The sequence below is a fragment of the Condylura cristata genome, unplaced genomic scaffold (assembly GCF_000260355.1).
Source record: "Condylura cristata isolate star-nosed mole 26May11 unplaced genomic scaffold, ConCri1.0 scaffold00013, whole genome shotgun sequence".
Classification (NCBI taxonomy): domain Eukaryota; kingdom Metazoa; phylum Chordata; class Mammalia; order Eulipotyphla; family Talpidae; genus Condylura; species Condylura cristata.
The window spans coordinates 38,046,728-38,068,855 of NW_004567114.1; the positions used below are offsets into that span (position 1 = coordinate 38,046,728).

The 22,128-nt window shown below is 41.2% G+C and overlaps 1 protein-coding gene across 2 annotated transcripts in view; it reads right to left on the reverse strand.

The window, feature by feature from the left end:
* Positions 1–19,682, reverse strand: part of ABHD12B (abhydrolase domain containing 12B) — a 24,798-nt gene extending 5,116 nt beyond the window's left edge. Inside the window, exons 1-9 of one of the 2 annotated variants that reach the window (XM_012724434.1) lie at positions 19,647–19,666; positions 15,351–15,478; positions 14,364–14,466; positions 12,101–12,220; positions 9,802–9,832; positions 6,488–6,533; positions 6,252–6,381; positions 5,587–5,624; positions 4,532–4,611 (exon numbers count right to left, since the gene is read on the reverse strand). In XM_012724434.1, coding sequence (XP_012579888.1) covers positions 4,532–4,611; positions 5,587–5,624; positions 6,252–6,381; positions 6,488–6,533; positions 9,802–9,832; positions 12,101–12,220; positions 14,364–14,466; positions 15,351–15,478; positions 19,647–19,666 — 696 coding nt within the window. Of the gene's footprint in view, positions 1–4,531; positions 4,612–5,586; positions 5,625–6,251; positions 6,382–6,487; positions 6,534–9,801; positions 9,833–12,100; positions 12,221–14,363; positions 14,467–15,350; positions 15,479–19,646 lie in introns of both variants that reach the window. The other variant, XM_004681876.2, reaches the window with a different exon arrangement.
* Positions 19,683–22,128: the final 2,446 nt, after the last annotated feature.

Consider the following 22,128-nt stretch of genomic DNA (forward strand, 5'->3'; position numbering starts at 1 on the left):
CACAAATAAATAAATCTTAAAAAAAAAATAAAATAAAACTACTCCAGTGGGGAATGGGATCAAAACGGTGGGGGGAGGGAAGTGCACTGGACTACAGTGATGGCACATGGGTGACTTGGTGATGGGAAACCCACGGGAATTACAATTGAGATGAAAAAAAATGTACATAATTATGTAAAAATAAACTTATAAAAAAGAAGAACAAGAAATATAAAATAATAATAAATCTCCTAATTCAGCCACAAGCCCAGCCACATCTGTCACAATCTTTCATTCCAAAGGCTGCTCATCCCCAAGCTGTCTGCCTAGAGTTAGAAGACATGGGGTTGAATCCCATTTCCTCTTCTTACAGGTGTGTGGTGATTGCGCAATGCACCAAGTTTCAATTTCCTTCAGCTCTATGTGAAGCAAAGATGCCAACCAAACTCAGAGTGGTTTTAGTATTTAAGTTCAGTGTCAAAAGACCTTCTATGAAAGCCCTATATGATTCAGGCATTTTATAACATAATGACCCCATGGCAAACAGGAGCCGTGCTCATATTCCTCCTCTCTATTTCCTAACTGCTTTCCCTCACCTTCAAGTCAGGAAGGAATCTATCACTATGTAAATCTTCATTGACCAGAACTGCATGTAAGACCTCTCTTCTCGGAATTCTCCCTACCCTGAAATTATTCTTCTGGGTCGTGCCCTTACACTTACCTTAGTATACTTTATAATAAAAAGAGTGGGAAAAGGAAGCACATTTGTTGAGGACCTGTTAGCAACTGTACACAGATTATTTTACTTGAGTTAGTGTAACAACTGAATGCAATAGGTAGTATCAATCCCATTATAAACAACTGGAAAACTCAGAGAAGGGAAGAAACTCCCAAAGGCTATAATCAGCTAGTAGCAGAAGTCACATTTGAACCCAAATATGTTTTGTACCATAGCTCATGCACTTTTTTCACTACGTTACCTTTGTATTCTGGATAGCAAAATTGATTCAAATGATTCCAAAGTGAGAGGTGTAAATCCCTGTCATTGATTTATATCCCCCATTAGTTTCTTATCTCCCCAACTAGACAGGAATCTTCTTGGGGCAGGACCCATGCCTTTTACTACATGTTCCTGTCTCGCATCATCTACACATTCTTATTATTACTGGTATCTGCTCAGAGTTCTGGCACTCCACTGATAAAAATTAGGTCATGGCCATTGAATGCTTATTCTTTGCATGCGGTATAGTATATGCTTTTCATATATTACCTATTTAATTGTCACAATTATCTTGAATAGACTATTACTCCATTTTAGATGAAGCAGTTAAAGCTTTAAAGCAATTAGTGCAAGATTCCACAGCTCTTAAGTATAGGCCTTGAAAATTAAATTCACAAACTCTGACATCAGATCTATGATCATACTATAAGACTGCTGCACTTCCAGACCATCAAAATGCCTATTAAACTAAGGTTTTCTGACAGATGAAATTGATATTTAATGCCAAATCTCTCCTTTAGACACAGCTGTCAAGACAGAAAAGCAAAAATATAGAAACAACAGAACATAGAATATATGGCACAAATGGAAAAGAACACAGTAAGAGAGCAGATTGAAACCTAAATATATCATGATTACATTAGATGCAAACAGACTACTATGATTAACAAAGTCTGTCATACAGTGGGAAAAAAATCAAATTCCAAATATTTGCTGCTTACAAGAAGCATACATTAAATGTAAGAATTCAGAACCAGTTGAAATTCAAGGGATACATAATGCAAACAATATTAAAAACAAAGATTCATGGTCCCCTAACTTCACACTATACTACAAAACTATAGTAATCAAAACAGCATGGTCTGGAACAGACACACAGGTCAAAGGAACAGAATTAAGAGTCCAGAAATAAACCCACACATATATGGAGAATTAATTTATACAATGGTGCCAAGATCAATAGAGAAAAGAAAGACTCATCAATATATATGTTGGGGAAATGGACACCAACATGCAAAAAATTAAATGAGACCACTGCTCTATTCTGTACCCAAAAATGCATTCAAAATATGTTAAATGTTTAGATGTAAGACCTAAAGTCATAAAATGCATAGGTGCTAAGCTCTTTAACCTGGCCTTAGGGGAATGTGACTCTGAAGATAAGGGGAACAAGCGCAAAAATGCACAATCAACTAAAATAAAATAAACAACAAACTAAAAATGTTCCTGCACAGGCCCTCCCTGGTGGTGCAGCGGGTTAAAGCACAGCACTGAGAATCTAAAGCCGCGTCCGCATGAATTCGATTCCCGCCTGCCCCAGAGGTGACCACATGGCGTGGCAGACCTCTCCTGACCAGCCCGCTGCTCCCCTCCGCAGTGTACTTCGTCGACCTGCCTGTTCTGCTCCCCACTCTGTCTCTGGTGAAGCCTCTCACCCTCTGCATCTCTGGCCTGTACCCCAGTTCTGTACGAATAAATAGATAAATTAAAAAAAAAATGTTCCTGCACAAAAAAAGCAACCATAATCTAAATGAAAATGCAACCTATCCAGTGGGAAGAGATATTTGCAAGTCATTCATCTTACATACCTAGAAATTAGCAATATTTTTAGTAATTACCTACAGAATATAAATGGTTACTATTATACATAAAGTATTCCATTAATTACTAACTTAAATGAATATGCAATTGTTTGGAACCGATTGAAAATATTTCACTTACTAAATCTTAAATTATTCAGTATTTGGGTATCTTAAATTGTTAAGGGGATTCCTGTGTTGAGTTGGAGCTTAGATAATACAGGTATTTTTAAGATTATATTCTGTGAACTATTTGTCCCAGGGAATAATGACCTATCTTTCCCTGAAATAGTTTAACAAATTCCAAAAAGTTATATGATAATTTACTGACAAAAGATTGCAGAAGTAGATTGTTGAATTAAATTAGTACCCCCTAAGATATCTTCCAACATTAAACAACAACTTAAAAATTCAGACCATCTATCCCCCTTCATATTCCTTTAAGAATTCCACTAAAATTCCATCTAAAAAAAAAATCCATATCTATCTATATATAAATAAATAAATATTTCCATCTTTTTCTCTCTTTCACACAAACATACATATCAATATTTACATGGAGGTATGACAAACATTAAGATAATCTCTAGGCCCTCCCTGGTGGTGCAGCAGGTTGGAACGCAGCACTGCCAAGTTAGCGAAGCCGGCGGTGGCCACTTCAGTGCAAGTGCTATCCTCTGCCCTGGAGGTGATTCACAGGGAGCAGCAGTCCTCTCCTGACCCACCCGCTGCTCCCTCAGCAGTGTACTTCATTGATCTACCTGTTCTGCTCCCCATCCTGTCTCTAATGAATCCTCTCACTGCCCCTGCACCTCTGGCTTGTCACCCCAGTTCTGTATGCATAAATAAATAAAATCTTAAAAAAACAAAAAACAAAAAACCTCTATAACACTCTTAAAACTACATCTTGTGGCCCAATTCTTTAACTTCTTGGAAAAATTACCTTCTCATCCTGGAGTACTCAGTAAAATTATTTGGCAGCATCCTTGAATTCTCTAGGAACTTTCCTAACATAAAATCATGAAAATGGGCCCTCCCTGGTGGTACAGTGGGTTAAGACGCAACACTGCAAGCTAGCAGCAGCTACTTCAGTGTGAGTTCGATCCTCAGCCCTGGAAGTGACTCACATGGTGCAGCAGACCTCTCCTGTCTTGCCTGTTGCTCCCCTCAGCAGTGTACTTCATCGATTTGCCTGTTCTGCTCCCCACTTTATCTCTAATGAATCCTCTCACCCCCTTGCACCTCTGGCCTATTCCCCAGTTCTGAATGAATAAATAAATAAATCTTTTTTTTTTTAATCATGAAAATGTATGAAAGCTGTATGGCTGACTTTCATAAAACTAAAAATGATGTATGAAAGGTATTTTTTTCTTTACTTTAAAAAAGAATAATTGTGGCCCTCCCTGGTGGCGCAGCGGGTTAAAGCACAGCACTGAGAATCTGAAGCCACTTCCGCATGAGTTCGATTCCCGCCTGCCGCCTGCCCCGGAGGAGACCACATGGCGAGCCAGACCTCTCCTGACCCGCCCGCTGCTCCCCTCAGCAGTGTACTTCGTCAATCTGCCTGTTCTGCTCCCCACTCTGTCTCTGGGGAAGCCTCTCACCGCCCCGAGCCTCTGGCCTGTACCCCAGTTCTGTATGAATAAATAAATCTTTAAAAAAAAAAAAAAAAAAGAATAATTGTAATAATCAAAACTAAGTCTGATGAAATACAAAGTTACAAAATAAGAAATACTGCGAATGGGGATGAAAAGCTTTGGCTCTTAATATGCCACTCAATCTATTAAAATAAAAGGACTAACAAATCCAAAGCCCTTGTATCCCCACTTAATAGCAGCTTTCAACCTATTTCAGGTTAATCCCAGATTATAATAATTTAGAAACATAACCCTAAGAAAGAGAATATGGTTAATAAACACACATGTTATGAGCTTATATACTGTCATCTGTTGAAGGTGGATCAGAGACTCACCTTTAACAAAGGATAATTGATAGTTTCAACCCACATGTTAGTAAATGGAGCTTCCAAGACAATAGCATCCACTGGAAATCCTTGAAAATAAAAATAATCCCTTTATAACATTTACCATTTTTCCTAAATAAGAGGACCTCAAGGACACGAATTATCTGCATCAAAATCATTTGTGATGTTTATTAAGAATGCAAATTCCTGAACCCCACACAGACATAATGAGTCAGAAGTCTGAATTTTAGGAGGTGGAAGGCTGAGAATGTGTGTTTTCAACAAGCTTCTCCCACCCAAGAGATTTCTATTCACATTACAGTTGAAGACCACTATCTTCTTCTAAAATGCAATCAGATTTCCATGATATGGATAATTTAAGGTAGCAATGTACTACAAAGGGAGAGGGTTCTGCAGGCCAGGAGCCAGGAGCCGGCTAGCTTTTAGCCCACAATCCCACTGAGAACAAGTAGAAAATGTGGGTTGGAAGGAGATATGTGTGTACATGTGTGTGTGCAAGTACCTGTTTGAAGGCATTTGAGAGCTACTAAATCCGTGAGGTTTTGCAGCATTATTACCAAAACAAAAGAGCCAAGAGATTTCTAGTCTCCTTTCTCTTCAAAGTCACTGAAGCTTTGAAAGTAACAGGTATGTCCCCAAGGCTTACTTAAGTTAGACAACACAGAACTTCTCACGGGACCAAAAGGACACAATTGAGAACTTATGCTCTGAAAAAGGAGGAGGTTCCAGCAAGCTTCTCAGGTTTTGTGTTGTCACCTGGAAGTACAATGCCTTGGGAATCATGGTGAACTAGCAACAGGCCAGCTCTCATAAAAGCATTTCATGGTAAGGGTTGGTTCGAAGGTAATTTTAACCCTTTAATATTATTTTCTATTTCAAACCTTAAAAAGTAGCTATTCCTATAGATTAGAGACAAAAAGAAAGTTTGTCACATTATCAAAAGCTATCTGAAGTCGGACTGCTTTAGGTAGCTCAATGTTTAAACTGTCATTCTTTTCTCACCTCAAGACAATAAACTTTACCATGTAAGCATCATATAGTACCTTTCTCTTCTAGTACTTTGGCAGCATTTGTAGCAACTCTGCAAAACAATAAAGATTAGTATACATGTGAAACAGTGACTCAGCAATCCAGTATATCATACGATATGCAGCAGACAGAACAAGCGTCTGATAGAATCACTAGCTCCTCTGATTACAAAACACACAGACACAAAATTTTGAATAGGATTTCAAAGGGTTACACTGGCCCTGAATTAAAAATCCTTTCTTTCAAATGTCTCAAGGAATGGGCCTTCCCTGGTGGCACAGTGGGTTAAAGCACAGCACTAAAAAGCTAAAGCCCCTTAGCAGTGTACTTCCTCAATCTGCCTGTTTGCTCCCCACTCTGACTATGGTGAATCCTCTCACCACCCCCTCACCTCTGGCCTGTACCCCAGTTCTCTATGCATAAATAAATAAATCTTAAAAAAAAAACTCTCAAGGAATGTTCTGGAATGGGCTCTGGTGTCAATGATAACCACAGAATTGAATGGACCCTCCCTTATTTTACAGACAGGCATAGAGATGGCGAGGTCTCTAGCCAAACGTGGGATGTGAGAAACACCAAGTAAAGTCCCTGCCTCCTAGCTCAGCACTCCTTCCATCACTCCCTGCTGCCTTTGATCTTCACAAAACCCCAAATCCCATCTCCTACTGGCCCCACTTACCCTGTACCCAGAGAATGGCCCCAGAGACACACGGGTGTGGTACCACTTCTTGCCTTGGTCCACTCATAGACGCAGACAGCATCTGTAGTCAGACCCCTTTCTGTGGGTCTACCTGTAGAGTCACCGAACCCTGGCAACAAGGAAAAACAAACACACTATTGCTTCCTCCACAATAAGGGATCATCAAAAACTTTCTGCTTCTCAAAAAATCTTTGCTCACTGTTCCTAACACATACCTCTGTAGTCAACAGACAAGACGTGAAAACCACCATCACTCAGCACCTACATGACAAGAGTTGTTATCACTTTAATGAAAGATATAAATAGAAAAGGTGGAATAAAAAATGTCCACTCATTTTCACCATATCCATAATCCTAGTGGTGGTGATTTCATGGAGAAAAGTTATAATTTTTAAAATAATGTAATAGTTTATTTTTACATCATTTTGTACCTTTTCCATCTCAGTTGTACTCCCCGTGGGCTTCCCATCACCAAACCACCCGTGTGCCATCACCATAGTCTAATACACTTTCCCGGCCCCCATTTTTGATCCTATTCCCCATTCCACTCCTGTAAAATGTCTCTGATATATAGTTGTTCATTATTATTTTTTTTTCCCCCTGGTCCTTTACGTTCCTGCTATGAGTGAAGCCTTCCAGTATTTTTCTTTTTCTTTCTGACTTATTTCACTAAGCATGACCCCTTCCAGCTCCACATGGAGAAAAGACATAATTTTGAAGCCTGGTGTCTGGCTTCAAGCTTGAGAAGAACACACTGAGTGGGGAACAATGGAAGTCAGAGAGCAGAGCAAGCAGCTGGGGTCACACGTGGCATTGCCACTTAGCAGCTATGTGACCTCAGGCACAGCACTTAACGTTTAAATATGTAAATATTATTCTGAAAAGTGAGAAACAGTAAGAGCTACCTTGAGGACTGCTGGAGGATTACATAAGATGACCTATTATTGTATCTGATTACATAGTAAATGTCTTTCTAAGACATTTATTCAAGTCTCTTGAGAATAAGAATTCTTTGCAGAGTTGGAGAGACAAAAAAATGCAAAGATGTTTTTGTGTTAAATATGAACAGAAAGGAGCTAATATCAATCAAAAAATAAAGAAATGACCCAATTATATAAGACCATTGCCAAGTCCTGAGTAGTTAAATGAAGGAAAAATATTAAAATACACCACTAAATTGATATAATTTAGGGCCCTCCTTGGTGGCACAGTGGGTTAAAGCACAGCACTACAAAGCTAAAGCCACTTCAGCATGAGTTCGATCCCCACCCCAGTCGTGAGCCACATGGTGTGGCAGATCTCTCCTGACCCGCCTGCTGTTCCCCTCCACAGAGTATTTAGGTTAATCTGCTTGTTCTGCTCCCCACTCTGTCTCTGGTGAGTCCACTCACTTCCTCTGCACCTCTGGCCTGTACCCTAGTTCTGTATGCGTAAATAAATAGATCTTTTTTAAAATTGATATATTTTATATACTATTAAATGAAATTCATTACAAGAGTAGCCCGAGAAAAGAAAACCAAAATTTACTATGCAGGCACTATTTAATCCTCACAGCAGTTACTCTAAGTAGATATTACTTTACAGATAAAGAAACTGTGAGACCGGCAAAGTTTTAGTAACTTGTTCAGGGTCACCTAAATGGTTAGTGAAAGAACCAAAATTCACACCTGGGTCTATGTCTGAACACTGTGCTTCCGTTACTGCAGGATAGATGGAGTGGTTGAACCTCATCTGGAACTTTTAGATACAAAATTAACTAACAATAAGGAACTAGACTTTTTTTTAATGTCTACTTAAACTACTTTCTCTCAAAAAAAAAAAAGTTGTCCAAGACACAGGGCAATAAAGCACCCAGGGAAATGCTTCATGGACTGTTCATAGTACTGTAATTCGAAGGTCCACTAGACAATACAATTCAGGAACAACAACAACAGATCCTACTCCTAGAACTTATTTCTAAGAAAATTTTCCAAAAGAAGAGTAAATTAAATGTTTAGTTTTCTTTAGCAATACTACTTAAAATTCACTGGGGATGAGGGTATCGGGAAAACATCTATCTAATAGTAGGGGAATAGTTTAGTAAGTAAACAGTAATCTATAAATAAATGGTAAAGTTGGCCTTAAAGTTGGTAACTGTGGCAACTGGGGAAAAATGATTATGAAATGGTAATTAAAAGAGCAGAAGATAAAATTTTATATAGATGCAATCATATTAGTATGGAAACTTTAGAGAAATAAAGACTAGGTGAGAATACAATAAATTAAAATAGCTATCAGTGATTGAAGTGACAAATGAGTGAATAAATGAGAAAGAAAGTGAGAGAAGGAGGAAACATGAAAAGAAGGTTGAAAAATTTAACAATAAAATTTATTTTTGAAAAGAAATTACCTATCCAAAGGAGAAAACTGGTAACTAAGGATGCTGGGAAAAGATGACAGTGGCACTTGGTATGCAGAGTCTACCTGGGGGAGGAAGTCCTACCATCCTCTCCACCCATCCCAACTACCACATTATCTGGCTACTTTTCATACCTACACCTACAGCTCTTCCCCTTTCTGCACACACAGGGGACAAACAATTCAGCTTTACCAAGAATGGGAGCAGGCAAATATATACATACATTCTCATGGGCATCAGCTTTGCCACCATCCCATATGGGAAGTACAAAGAATGCGTGCTGGTTGGAAAAGTAAACCTAAAGTTAACAGACAGCATCATCCCAGGTAAGACTGCATGCATCTCAGGGCAGGCTCTGAGAAGGCAGCGTGAGAGGGAGAAGAAGAGATAGGAGAGGAGCTTCCTGTCAGAATCAGGGAGGAAGACTGAAGACCTCCTGGGGATACTAGGTGGGACAGGACTCTGGACCCCACTAGTAATGTCATATCACAAAAGAGCTGTGAGGTGGAAGCTGTATGTGGGAGGAAGGACAAGCTGCATGGTAAGTGATTATAAAAGCAGCCCTGTCACCTGTGGCAGGGATTACTTAACTGGAGTGTGGATGAAGATAAACAGGGCTTGCCCAGCCCATTGAATCACACTAGGAAATTCAGGGGTTGCCCCAACAAACTGGAATCACTTAACAGGTGAGTGAGGAGAGCAAGGTGTGGCCATCATCCCACTCTGCCAGACCTCACCTGGGATGAAGACAGGGCCTGAATGAGTTTTTACAGCAGCCTTCTTAACCCTCATCACAAAACCTTGTTTTCTGTAGGAGTACTCTTGCACTTAATACACTTTCAGCCCACCTTCCTGCACTCAGGAAAGCCAATAAAAGTGTCCTCATTTATCTATGAAAGTAATAAATTAATGAAATATTTTTGACATCAGGGATGTTCACACCTCACCTGCCATGGTCAGTCTAGGGAGGGAAGTTGACCGTGGAACTCTGGGCCACAGATCGCACAGCCTGCCTTAGAGTGCTCTCAGCAGGTAACCAAGCAGAAGGCCTAGGGGGATCTTACCACTAAGCCCAAAACAGAGTAAGTAGGGACTTATAAAGCTGGAGCCTTGAGGTCTCTTCAAACATACCTTTACTAGCTTAAGTCTGTGAGGAGCTGCCCTGTAGAGGTGAAAGAAACAAGAGAGCAAGAATTAGCAATGACAGTTACGTTCGATAGACACCATCAGCATGATGCTGGTGTCTGATCTCACATCTTTCTTTTTCAAGTCAGAGAGATAAATAACTAGGAAAAAGGAATTCCATTTTATTTTTCCATGTCAGAGCCTACTGACATGGCTGTGTGGAGTTGAAGGGGGAGGGGTCCCCATTGATGCCCAGGTAGAACGTTAGTACTTCTCAACTGAAGCATTTGATGAGTTACCGGTAACCCATCTCCTTTCACTTCTACACAGTAAAACTTACTGATTGATAAGAAAAATTTTAGAAGCTAAAGGAAAATAAGTTTCAGAGCATGGCTTTTCAGAATAAGGGATGACACCAAACCAATTCACCAAGCCAAGTTCTGCTGTAGTCTAACCACTCTGCTGTTAAGAGCAAGATGAAGTGAAAAACTCACAGTCCTAAAGGGTTAAGAAACATTGTTTTCCCAAAATAATCTTATTATCTATTCTCTATGGTAGCCACCTTAATAAAGGAGAAAAAGAAGTTTCAAAAGGCAGAGAATTCTTTTTGGAGTTAAGTTTCTTAAACTTTAGTGGGTCACGGAGCACTCTGAATACATGGTTAAAGCTCTGGACCCATTTCCCAGATAAATAGATTTATACTTCAAATTTTATGTATAATTTTAGAGATAGGCTCTTGCAAACCTAGGACTTCTATGAACCCCAAGTCTAAAACCACTTGTTTTATCAAGCCCCTGTAACTCTAATTTGGCATCCTTTTTAGTTAGTGCCACTGAGAAGAAGCTGAGACTTCTGGGCAGGGAACAGAAAATAGATGGAATCTACCTGAGGCCATAAATCTATCATAAACTGAGGACAACTGCAGAGTCACTCAGAGGTACAAACACAAATGCACTTGGTCCTTTTGATAAGTACATTCCAGCACCATGTCTAAGGTTGGCACAATCAAAACAATGTTGGAAGATGTTGAATTTCACAAGAAATCTATTTGTCAATAAGATTCTAAAATGGACGCCTCAGGAAGCCCCTGGAGCTAATGAAGTCTGAAAGAAACCATCATCATCTGACAGAAAAAGAGACAGGTGAGGGAGCCAAGAGGCAGACTCCAGAGCCGGGGGCTTAGTTGAAAGTGTTCTTGCAGGAGCAGGTGAGGTCTGTGAGTGTCTGCGGCACATGGCTCTGCCTGTAGCTGAAATGTCATAGTCATGGTGATAATAATCATCGCCTGCTGCAATTACGCAGGCCAACTCCAGCCCTGGCAGCAATCAAAGGACTCGGCCTTCCAGGAGATAGATGTTCTATTACCAAGCAACACTGGGGCTGAGGCCCGAGTGTGCCAGGGAGGGAATTAGTCAGCCCGTCCCCAGTACCTATGCTCAGAAGTCCAGGTTCTCTCTCTAAGGAGTCCACACTTTCGGTTAATAGAATCAATCCTAAATGAATCTCCGCGTCATGCTGTGAAAGGACCGCTGATGTGGGAGTTTCTCTTTCCCCTACCTCATCTCCATCCCCTCTCCAAACATCCATGGATTCTAGCCCTCTTTTAGACTCTGATGGGGCAGAGCAACCACTGCCTTTTTGGAAATTAATTTTCAATGCTCCTACGTGTGTGTGTGCAGTAAGTATGTACTTATTATTTTTGGTGTAGAATGAGCTAATTGAAACATAAGTAGTTCCATTTGCTTAAAACACTGAGCAAAAATGAAATGGAATGGCTGTTTTGAAAGTCAGTCTCCCAGTTAAGAATCCATATAGAGCTAGAAAATATATAGGATCTATCTAGCATATATAGATTTTTAAAGAAAAGCCTAGAGTCAAACACCCTCAGATTTAATAAAAGGAAACAAATAAGTAAAAGCACCCCTACAAAATTGAAAACTAAGTTCTGCCTTTCACTCTCCCACGGGGTTGAAATATGCGCTTTTTAAAAAAAAAAAAAAAAGCACAAGGTCCTCCCTGGTGGCACAGCAGGTTAGTGCGCAGCACTGCAGGCTAGCCACAGCCACTTCAGAGCAAGTTCGATCCCTGGCTCCGGAGGTGACCCACATGGCGTGGCAGACCTCTCCTGCCTCACCAGCTGCTCCCCTCGGCAGTGTACTTCGTCTATCTGTCTGTTCTGTTTCCCACTCTGTCTCTGGTGAAGCCTCTTACCCACTGCACTTCTGGCCTGTACACCAGTTCTGTATGGAGAAATAAATAGATCTTTAAAAAAAGGGGGAAAAAATGCATAAGCAAAGGTACTGACCTATGTTCAGCACTGCCGTGAAGATACACAATAATTGGATTGCCATCACGTAGGGCAGCTTCATACCAGCAACGGTCCTTCCCCTTAGCATCTTCCTCTCGGCAGCTGGGAACAGTGTGCCTGAAGAATAAAGACAGGTTTTAACAAATATATACAAAGAGAATTCTCTGTCCTTGCCAAGGTCCTTCTGTCAGTCAGATGTCTATATGTATACATTTTATATGTAGTATAAATTGTTATAGCTTTTTTATTATATACTTAGTATATATAGTAACATAGTATATATAACATTTTGATATATTATACATAATGTTATATCATGTTTTATGTTTTAATAGTTTATTAATACATAAGTATGTAAATATATGTAGATTTTCTATGAAAGTCTATATTTATACTTTTTACCTGAGTAATATAAACACATGGTAAAAGTGAAAACATAATACCTCAAATGTCTTTTAATGAAAACTACTATACCCTAATCTGTCTCTCCCATGCCCAGTGACAGCCTCTTTCAACCACTTCCTGTTTCAATTTTTTCCACTTTCTTTTTCATTCTTAAGTGCAGTCCATTAGGTTCGAAACATACAAAAAAAAAATAAATATTTTTTCACCTGCTACTGATTTGAGTGAAAAGACAAGTGGAAAAAATTTAAAGAGAAGTCAGTTTACACAGGAGAAAAGACCTGCAAAAAGACATAAAACTATTTTACTCAAGAAGCCATGTGACACCCTGAGTTTCTAAACACATATCTGAGCTCGATCTAGTACCTTATTAAAGCAATAAGTGAACCCTGAAAATACAAATGTTGCCACATGACATGTCACAAAGGGTCTTGGGCAACTGACCCCCTGATGGAAATCTTCAGCCTTCTCGGTCATTGGAAACAGAAAGTCTAACACCAAACCCCATAGTTTCTGGACTGAGAAGACAGGCAGCTAGAGAAGCTGGAGATCAGCAAAGTTAACTCACAAAACTAAGGACCAATAAAGCAAAAAGAAAAGCAAAGAATAAAAACGTCTTCAAACTCCAGCTGCAGCCCCACACATGGCACAGCACACCTCCCCTATCCCGCAGGTTGTTCCCCATAGCAGTGTATTTCAGTTACTCTGCCTGTTCCGCTCCCCACTATGTGAATCCACTCACTCCCACCCCACACCTCTGGCCCCTATCCCAGTTCTTCCATGCAAATAAACAAATCTTAGATTAAATAAACAAACTCAAGGAGACAAAATATAAAACAGAGGCCCTGGAAAACTGACAACCAAAAAGAAATAAGTAGAACCAAACAGAAGAAAATATGGAGCTTGGCATAGCAAGAATGCTCATGGTTGCATCTGAGCTATGTGCTAAGCACTGTGCTAAACTATAAACCTCTTCTCCCCCTTCTGCCAACAAAGTCTCTCACCTATGGAAGCTATAATCTTGCAAAGATGGCAAATAATAACTAAGTAAGTGCATATTTATTTAATTACGGTGGGAAGAAACATTGTAAGGAATGAGCACAGTTTTCCATGTGAGCATATGTCTAAAATGGGGCATGAGAAAAAGCACCCTGAGACCAAGAGATGAGTGCGCAGTGAGTTAGGCAAAAAGCAAACAGAGGAAGCAGGGTAGAAAAGTTGCCGACAGAGCACATACTGAGGGTGTGGCTTGGTTTGCAAGGTCAGTGGGTCTGGAGGAGCTTCGTAAAGGGTGTGGAAAATGGCATGACAGGAGAAGGGGAAGGGACTGCTTATCTGGTGAAAAGCCCAAAGCACAGCCCAACTCCTAAAAGACTGTTCACCAGGGCCCTCCCTGGTGGCGCAATGGGTTAGGAAGCAGCACTGCAAGCTGGCCACAGCCGCTTCAGGATGAGTTCGATCCCGGCCCCAGAGGTGACCCACACGGCGTGGCAGACCTCTCCTTTCTAGCCCGCTGCTCCCAGCGCACTTCATCAGTCTGCCTGTTCTGCTCCCCACTCTATCTCTGGTGAAGCCTCTCATCGCCCTGCACCTCTGGCTTGTACTCCAGCTCTATATGCAGAAATAAATAAATCTTTACCAAAAAAAGAATTCCTGTAAAGCAAAATCAAACAGATCAGACCTCTACATCAAGGAAAGGGGGCTGCGGAACAGCTTCAGGGTTCCCAAGGACTACCAAGCTCCCCACAGCTGTGCAAGCAGCACAGCTCCACTCTGGGGGGCCAATTTAGGGGCCTCAGAGACACATCCAATAAGCGGGCTCAGCGTCCAATCGCCAGCGTTCAATCTCTGCACTCACCAGATACCCAGAATCACCCTAGGTTCACATCTGATGTAAAAGTTCACTGTGTGAGGCATCGTCAGCTCCGGTGTCTTTAAATCCACAAGAAATGGTGCTTTAACTGGAAAGTAGAAATCATTATCAACTCCCAGAATCAAATGCCAAGTCTTTTAACCACAATGAAAAGAGGCAAGCTAGCCTCGGGATTACCGTGCTTCTAATGGCAAGCTACTGTGCTCAACTCCTAACAGAATATTTTTATTTTGTAACCTTTTAATAGTCCACAGAAGACAATTGTGTCCTCTCCCCCATCAAAAATTACATAGCTAGATTTTCAAAAGGCCTCCGTGTGGTAGCCCAAATAGAGTTGATTCAGTCCTTACTCTTGTCACTAGCTAAAGACAGAGATAATTCCCCTCAAAAGGTAAGAGGACCTAAGAGTTAGGCATGTGTGTTCTGACACTTTAGTCAAGCACGACTTTTCCTACTGTATCCCAGTTCTGTATGCATAAATAAATAAATCTTTTTAAAAAAACAATTATTAGCCAGGTGTAACCAACATGCATCTGGAGATAAGAGAGCAGTTACATTGACACAGCAGAAATGCACAGGAAAAACTTGGGGAAATACATCCTCTCCTCTCTCCCCTCCCTCATCTGCTCCCCTCTTTCCTCTCTCTCTGTCTCTCTCAGTAGGTAAGAGAGGAAGGGAATAGCAGAGAGTGCTGTATGCAAACAGAATTCACTGGCTGATGGAAGAAGACTGGCTGATGGAAACCTTGTCCACACACCATGTTTTTCTACTTACCTCCAACAGTTAGCAAGGATTCATGCTAGACCTCAAAACCTATATAAAATAAATTTCAAAACATTCAGCTCTAGCCACAATTCCATAGCTGACTTTCCTACTATATCACAGCTATGGGGCAATCAATCCCTTATATGGGGGAGGGGGGGAATAAAATATATCTATATGTAGGTAAATTCATAAAAGAAAAATACTTACAAAAATCTACAAAAACTAGCATGTTCATCAGAGGAGGGACAATGTGTTCTTTTAGTGATTTACTAGTAAAGCTGTTGTACTGAGTGGCAATTTTTCTTCCCAATATTGAACAGGACTGTGGAAAAGATCTGTAAGACATTATGAAGCAAACAAGGGAATCAACAGGAGTCCAGGTGTTGTCTTGGTTTGTTTTTTTCTTCAAATGGAATTTCAGAGTCTAATTCCAGAAAACACAGGAGACTTGGCTTGTACTAAAAATCTTTACAGCATAGTATGTAATCAGGACAGAGCAGGACGGGCACTACAAAATTTGGTTCTGCTTCAAGTGTTAATAAACCACAGCGCTTAAACATGTTTGGAAAAGACAATAAGGGAGAATATAATGAATCTCTGATTAATTTCCAGCAGTCTGCAAGGAGCAGAGGACGTGTGGTCAATGAGAAGCATAGTTCTTCCAACAGGTCAGATATGGCCAAATGTCCACTAACACCATGTGCAAAAAGGAAACAAAAATGATGGTTTCCTGATGCTTTAAATGTCACCTTCATGAAGGTGGTAGGAAGGAAAAGACATCTTTGTTCTGCTTTTTAGAGAGAGGAATCAAAACTCAGAGAAACCACTTTGAGCCACAGAGCCAGCCCAGAATGGAACACAATCTCAACTCTTTTTGCTTCCTTCCAATTGGCTGGCTCCTGCTTGCTTTCTTCCATCTCTCTGAACTCTTTCTGCCCTGCCTGTTAGTCTCCCACTAAGTTAGCTTTTGAAGGTAGCAGGGTGCTTGGGAAGCAGAGGCAAAGAGGGAAAATATGCTTCTGTTTTTAAAGAATAATTTATATAGGATCCTTCTCTGAAATAGCTCAAGGCTCCTCAGTGAGAAGCGTTGTAGGAAGAGACCAGGGTGTCCAGACCCCTCAGAGCATCAATGAGGCACCGTGGCTTTTTTTAACTAGGGGGTTGTCAATTAACTTCCCCTAGATCAGTGGAGGATCAAAAGTCCCCAGCAGCTAATAGACCTTATTTGAGCAGGGGATGCTGTTGCAGCCTTCTCGGCAGTAATGGCCAGTCATATCAAACAGCCCCCTGGAAGCCTGGATGTTTTTTTTTGCTTGTCCTTTGATCAGCCCTGGCTGCAAGGAGACAGCATCCCACAAGGGCCAGAGAACCTCGCTGAATGATCTTCATTGGTGAAACCTGCTGAAGGCTGGGCTGCTACTGGGTGAATCATTCAAGCTTTTTGTATGAAGGTAGCAGCTTTGGGACATCCAACTCTATCAACATTTGGCAGGACAACTGTTCCAATATTAAGACATGCTGTTGCACACCCCTCCTGTGTGCCCATTTATTCCGTGAATACACACTTATTACCAAACACCAAGCTCCATCTAGAGTCTCTTGCCTTCTCTCCTCCCAGCCAAACCGTCCTCTTCCTGCACACCCACTCCAGTCTCTTCGTGATCAGAGTCTCTCCAGATGTAGTGACCGTTCCTCTCTTTCCACCCCTCCTACTAATTATAACCAGAGCCTCATTTTGACCTTTAATTGTTTCTTAATTGTTTTCCCACTATCAGTCCTGTCTTTCCTAGGACAAGGGCCACATGACATAATGCTTCTATCACATTCCAATCTCTCTAACACAGGACTGACTCCAAAAATATTTGCTGAGCAGCAAGTTGGGAACTGAAGGAAACGTATTTCTCTCATAAGGGAGAAGGTAGGTTTATTGGTAGCTTTAGGGGAAAGGAGTTCATTAATTTTTATTAGGAGTACAATAAGAAATTAACCCTATTAATTTCCAGCATTTTTGCCTGTTTTTATTTACCACTGTTTGCTCAGGGCCTAAACTAATGTCCAACAGAGAGCAGATGACCAACTAGATGGGAAATGAACAAATTTACCAACTCACTTATAGGGGTTTTTAAAGCACTATTTAGAATTATAAAATCTTGGGGTGACATAGGGAGAAAGAAATGGGAAACCAGCCCTGTGGCTTCCCCCAGTATTTGTCCTAAGCACATATGCAATTTTTCACCAAAGGAAGCCAACCAGTTACAAGTGGAGTTTTACTCTCTCAGGCCCATCAACCTTTATGCAGCAGCTACATCTGATTAAATTTTGGTAAAATAAATTTTAAAATTAAATGTTTGTAAAATAATTTCCCTGGGCCCTCCCTGATGGCGCAACGGGTTAGGACAAAGCACTGCAAGCTCAAGCTCAGTGCAAGTTTGATCCCCAGCCTCATGTGTGACCCACACATGGCGTGGCAGACCTCTCCTAACCCACTGCTCCCCTTAGCAGTGTATTTTGTTGATCTGCCTGTTGTGCTCCCCATTCTGTCTCTGATGAATCCTCTCACTGCCCTTGCACCTTTTGCCTGTACCCCAGTTCTGTATGCATAAATAAATCAATCTTAAAAAAAAAAAAAAGCTCCTGAAAGCAATAAAAAGTAATTCCTGAAAATGCTACATAATTAAGCATTCTCCTTGAGTCTCACAACATAGGCCTAGTGCAGTTGTAGTTCCAGGTACACTAAGTGACCTGCTTCCAAAAACAAAAAGGATTCAGGATGCTGCTTATGTATCTGTGCTTCAGTCTTAGCATATCTTAAATTACACTAGTAACCTCCTGCTCAGAGAAACTGATGTGCTGGTGTTTTATTCTTTCAGAAAGCATCTCTTGAGATTTATTTCTTACCAATTACTAAGGTAAATAATAGGGCTTCCCAAATCCTTGTCTTCCTAGCCATTATCAAATAAAATGGGTTGTTCTCTAACAGAGTGAACTGCATCTTTGATTCTCCCCTTAGTAAATGCTCTTACAACCCAATAAGTGTTAAATAATCAGACATCAACTCTAAGGAAAACAAACAAGAGAAAGGCAATAAATAACAGCTTTCTGAAAACAACCACATCAGTGAGATAAGGGCCAGGAATGTGAAGTTTGGAAGGTTCTGTCAATAGGGGTGTTCTGACAGGTGCTGAGACCCAGCACAGAAGGGCCTGTGGGTCTGCAGTGCTGATGGGAGTAGAGTTACTCTCTGCACTCTGCCATGAGCTAATGAAAGCTTGGAAGAGAAGTCAAAGTTTGTCTTCATCGCTCAGACATTTTGAAATGGAGTCTCCCATATCAAGATATGATTCTTGAATATTCTGTAATCGGCAAATATGAAAACAAAAAGATAAAAAGAAACAGGTTTAAAAATGTCAATACCTTCCCACACCAACAAAACAAAACAAGGTAACTGAGTTTCCTGCATTCAAGATTTCCAACCGATACCTGTCCTCAATGCAACAAAGACTGATTGCAATGCTTTGCTGGCCTATTCAGACAGTTTACTATTACTGTTTCAGCTAAGGATTAATGGGAGAAGGAAATGCAAAACCCACTTACACAGACCTCTCAGATTTAAACAATATAAGAATTTGGCACAAGAACTGCGAACAATCTAAATATCTGTGGATAAAGATGTGGCATCTACACACAATGGACTAGTCTTCAGCTACATATTAAAAAAGAAGAAAACGTGAACTCTAGGCATTTGCAACAACACAGATGGACCACCTCGAGGGGATTATGTTTAGGGAAGTAAGACACACACAGGATCATTTCATTCATGTGTAGTATAGCAAACTCAAAGATGAACAAACAAAAACTAAAACTTTTGAACTATAAGAAAATAAGTGGTTATTAGAGGGAATGGCGGGAGGGGAAGTCAGGAAAAAGGGGACAATGGTGACAGAACTTTTAGCAGGAACTTAATGTAATAGACGCATGTTTATTTTCAAAGATGCACAACAGAAATTTACATGTATTATAATGGAATGTCACTTCGATTAAATATAAAATGCAAAAATAAAATGCAACAGAAGTGAAGCTGGTACAGGAAATGATAGCTATGTTTACAATGTCCTATATGTATCTTTGACACAGGAGGTGAGTTCTTTATAGGCATGCCAGAGTTCAGATTCAGGTAACTGGCTCTCAGATTCTTGTCCATCCACACAGATAGGTCCTGACCTAAGATGTCATCCAAGATTGCAACAGAAATTGTTATTGCCACCATTATTGGTATTTTTTGAACGTGTCCTACATGCTAGCAAAATGGTCAGGGCAGATTACTGTGGAACCTGAACCATCTTTCTAGGGGACTTAAAGTCTCACTGACCAAGGATAAAGCTGTGGGAAGAGCCCGTGCTACAGAGCGGGTCTGATCACACATGCCCGGCCCTGCCCTCCCGGGCCCCATCTCCTACAGCCCCCCACCCCGCAACAGGTCGTCACCCGGGGCGAAGCACTCACCGCAGGTTCCTCCACACCATGTCCCACCAGTCCGCCACGCAGTCCTCCGTGTCCGCCTCCATCCTGCGTCCTGTCCCGAAGCAGCAGCCCAGAGACCTGCGGGCCGGGACTTTACGCCCCTCCCGCCCCGCCGAGCCCCGCCCGCCCTCCTCCCCCGCGCGGGGCGGCTACCTCTGGGCCCTGCCGGCAGGTGCACGCGTCACCTGGCGCCCCTGCGCAGGGAGCCCATGTCGCCTCCGGGTGGACTGAGGCCCTGGACGACAGGTGCCAGCGGCCCTCATATAGACGTGTCGGAGTGTTAAGGAAGCAAGTTTCCTACGCTTATAGATAGCGATACACAATTTTACTGACTTCTTTATTTTTCATGGTTTTCATTATTAGTGTGTGTGTGTGTGTGCATCCTGTGGAGATAACATAAAATATATTTCCTGTCATGGTAGTACTAAGACAGAAATTTGACAGTCAATTTAAGAATTTCCTCAAGTTGCATATAAACTTTCCTCTACTTTTTTTCTTCCTCTTATTTTTCTTTTTCTGAAGTTTAGCCCTACCCAGCCCTCCTCCTCCTCTTCTTACCCCTCGTCCCTTTTCCCCTCTCCTCCCAACTCCTACCTTGTCTCCTCCCTCTCCCCCCTCTTACACACACACACACACACACACACACACCATCCTGACCATAGAAAGAATTTCTTTGGCTTCCTTCACTTGAATAATGACTTATCTAGGGGATTATAACCATGTCCAAAATTAACATCTTTTGGGTGGTGTCCGCTTAGGGAGGAGGGGCAACATGTAACAGAACCCCACCCCTCCAAGAGGACTTCACACCTTGAAAGGTGTGATACAGGTTTACACCTGCATTCTCTCCTTGTACTAGCTGTCCTCATCAAAACTGCTCCCCTTGGATGTAGTCCCCATAAACCTGAGAGGAGAAATCAAGCTTCCAAAAATGAACAATGATGTAACATATGTATAAATAAATAAACACTGTTTTAAAGTCTGCTGCCAAGGAATCTCCAGGGTAAGTGAGGCAATTCAATTCAGAGGCAAGGTGCAATCCCTCCAGGCAGGTAATGTGGCATTTAGAGTCTGACCCTGAGCTGGTTTGAACTTTGGCATTTGGGGGAGAGCAGAAGAAAGGAAGGCTAACCCCCATAAAGCACCCAAGAAGCGGTCTGCTTGGGGCTGGCCATGCCAGCCTGGAGGACTGTACCCACACCTTTCAAGAAAGATATTTCATATAACTGGTCTGGCGGGGGAGAAATGTGATTTCCTGGTTCACATCAAGAGAAGAGTCAGATCAAGAAGGACTGAGGAAACTGAAGCCTGACTGATACCAGCTGCAGGTGAGTTTTCATGGAACCACACCTTGTGTGATAAGAAAAGGAAGTCCAACCCACGCAGATGTCAGATTCCACCCCTGACGTTGTTCACAAACTACAGAATGCTCTGGGTGAGATCCTGGGCCTTGTCATGTGGAGGTGTTGGGATCAAACTGGAGGGAGGTGGGCAAGGGGAGCAGTAGGTGCCTCTGGTCCCTGAGTCCACATCCATCTGTTTCTTCAGGTGGTTGAGCAAACCCCAACTCTAGGAGCTTACTATTCTCAGCAAAATCACCATAGTTAGGAATCATTGTAATCCTTTTTGCAAGATACTGCAGATTGAAACTCCCTGAGAAAGCTTTCCTCATTGCCCCTTTTCAAATATCCTATTCTGGAGATCAGAGAGGAGAGTCTTCTATATGATTCAGCAAGATCTAAAAACCAAGCAATTTTTTCATTTATTCAGCACATTTACTGAGCATCTTGTAGGTGCCACCAGACAGGACACTATGGAGATGCAAAGCGGGCTTTATCTCAGGATAAAACACAAGAGTATAGAGTCCCCCAGGGGCAAGAATCAGGTGGAGTGGAGGGTCTAGATATGGGGAGAGAGGCATGAGGGATATAAGAGGACATTTTGGGAGGATGAAATAGCCTAATTCTCAAGTGTAGTGATAGTTACATGACTAAACATTCAGCAAAATTCATAAAATTGAAAATCTTTCAAGGGTGGATTTCACTGAATATAATTATACCTTAAATCTGACTTTTAGAAAGGTGATCTAAGAAATGTATAAATCAGCTATATAGATGAGTATGTCTTACATGATATTATACATACATCAAAACAAAGCTGTGAGGATGAACACATCAGAAACCAATAGTTAAATTGTGTTTTGCACTTCGAGTAGAAAAGGGAAACTCAATTAAAGATAAATTAATTTTGCTGAAATTACTGAAATTACTCTAGAAAAAAAAAAGAATGAGTTTTTAGATTGGCTATTTCTCCAGTGCACACAGCTTTGAAGGTAAGATGCTGGCAAAAAAGCATTAGAGGAACAAAGAACTAATAAACACTAAACACGGATTCTTCATTACTTGTGAACACTTTGTCTTGAAAAAAAGTATTTACCTTCCTTGCATTTTTCTTTTTTCTTAAA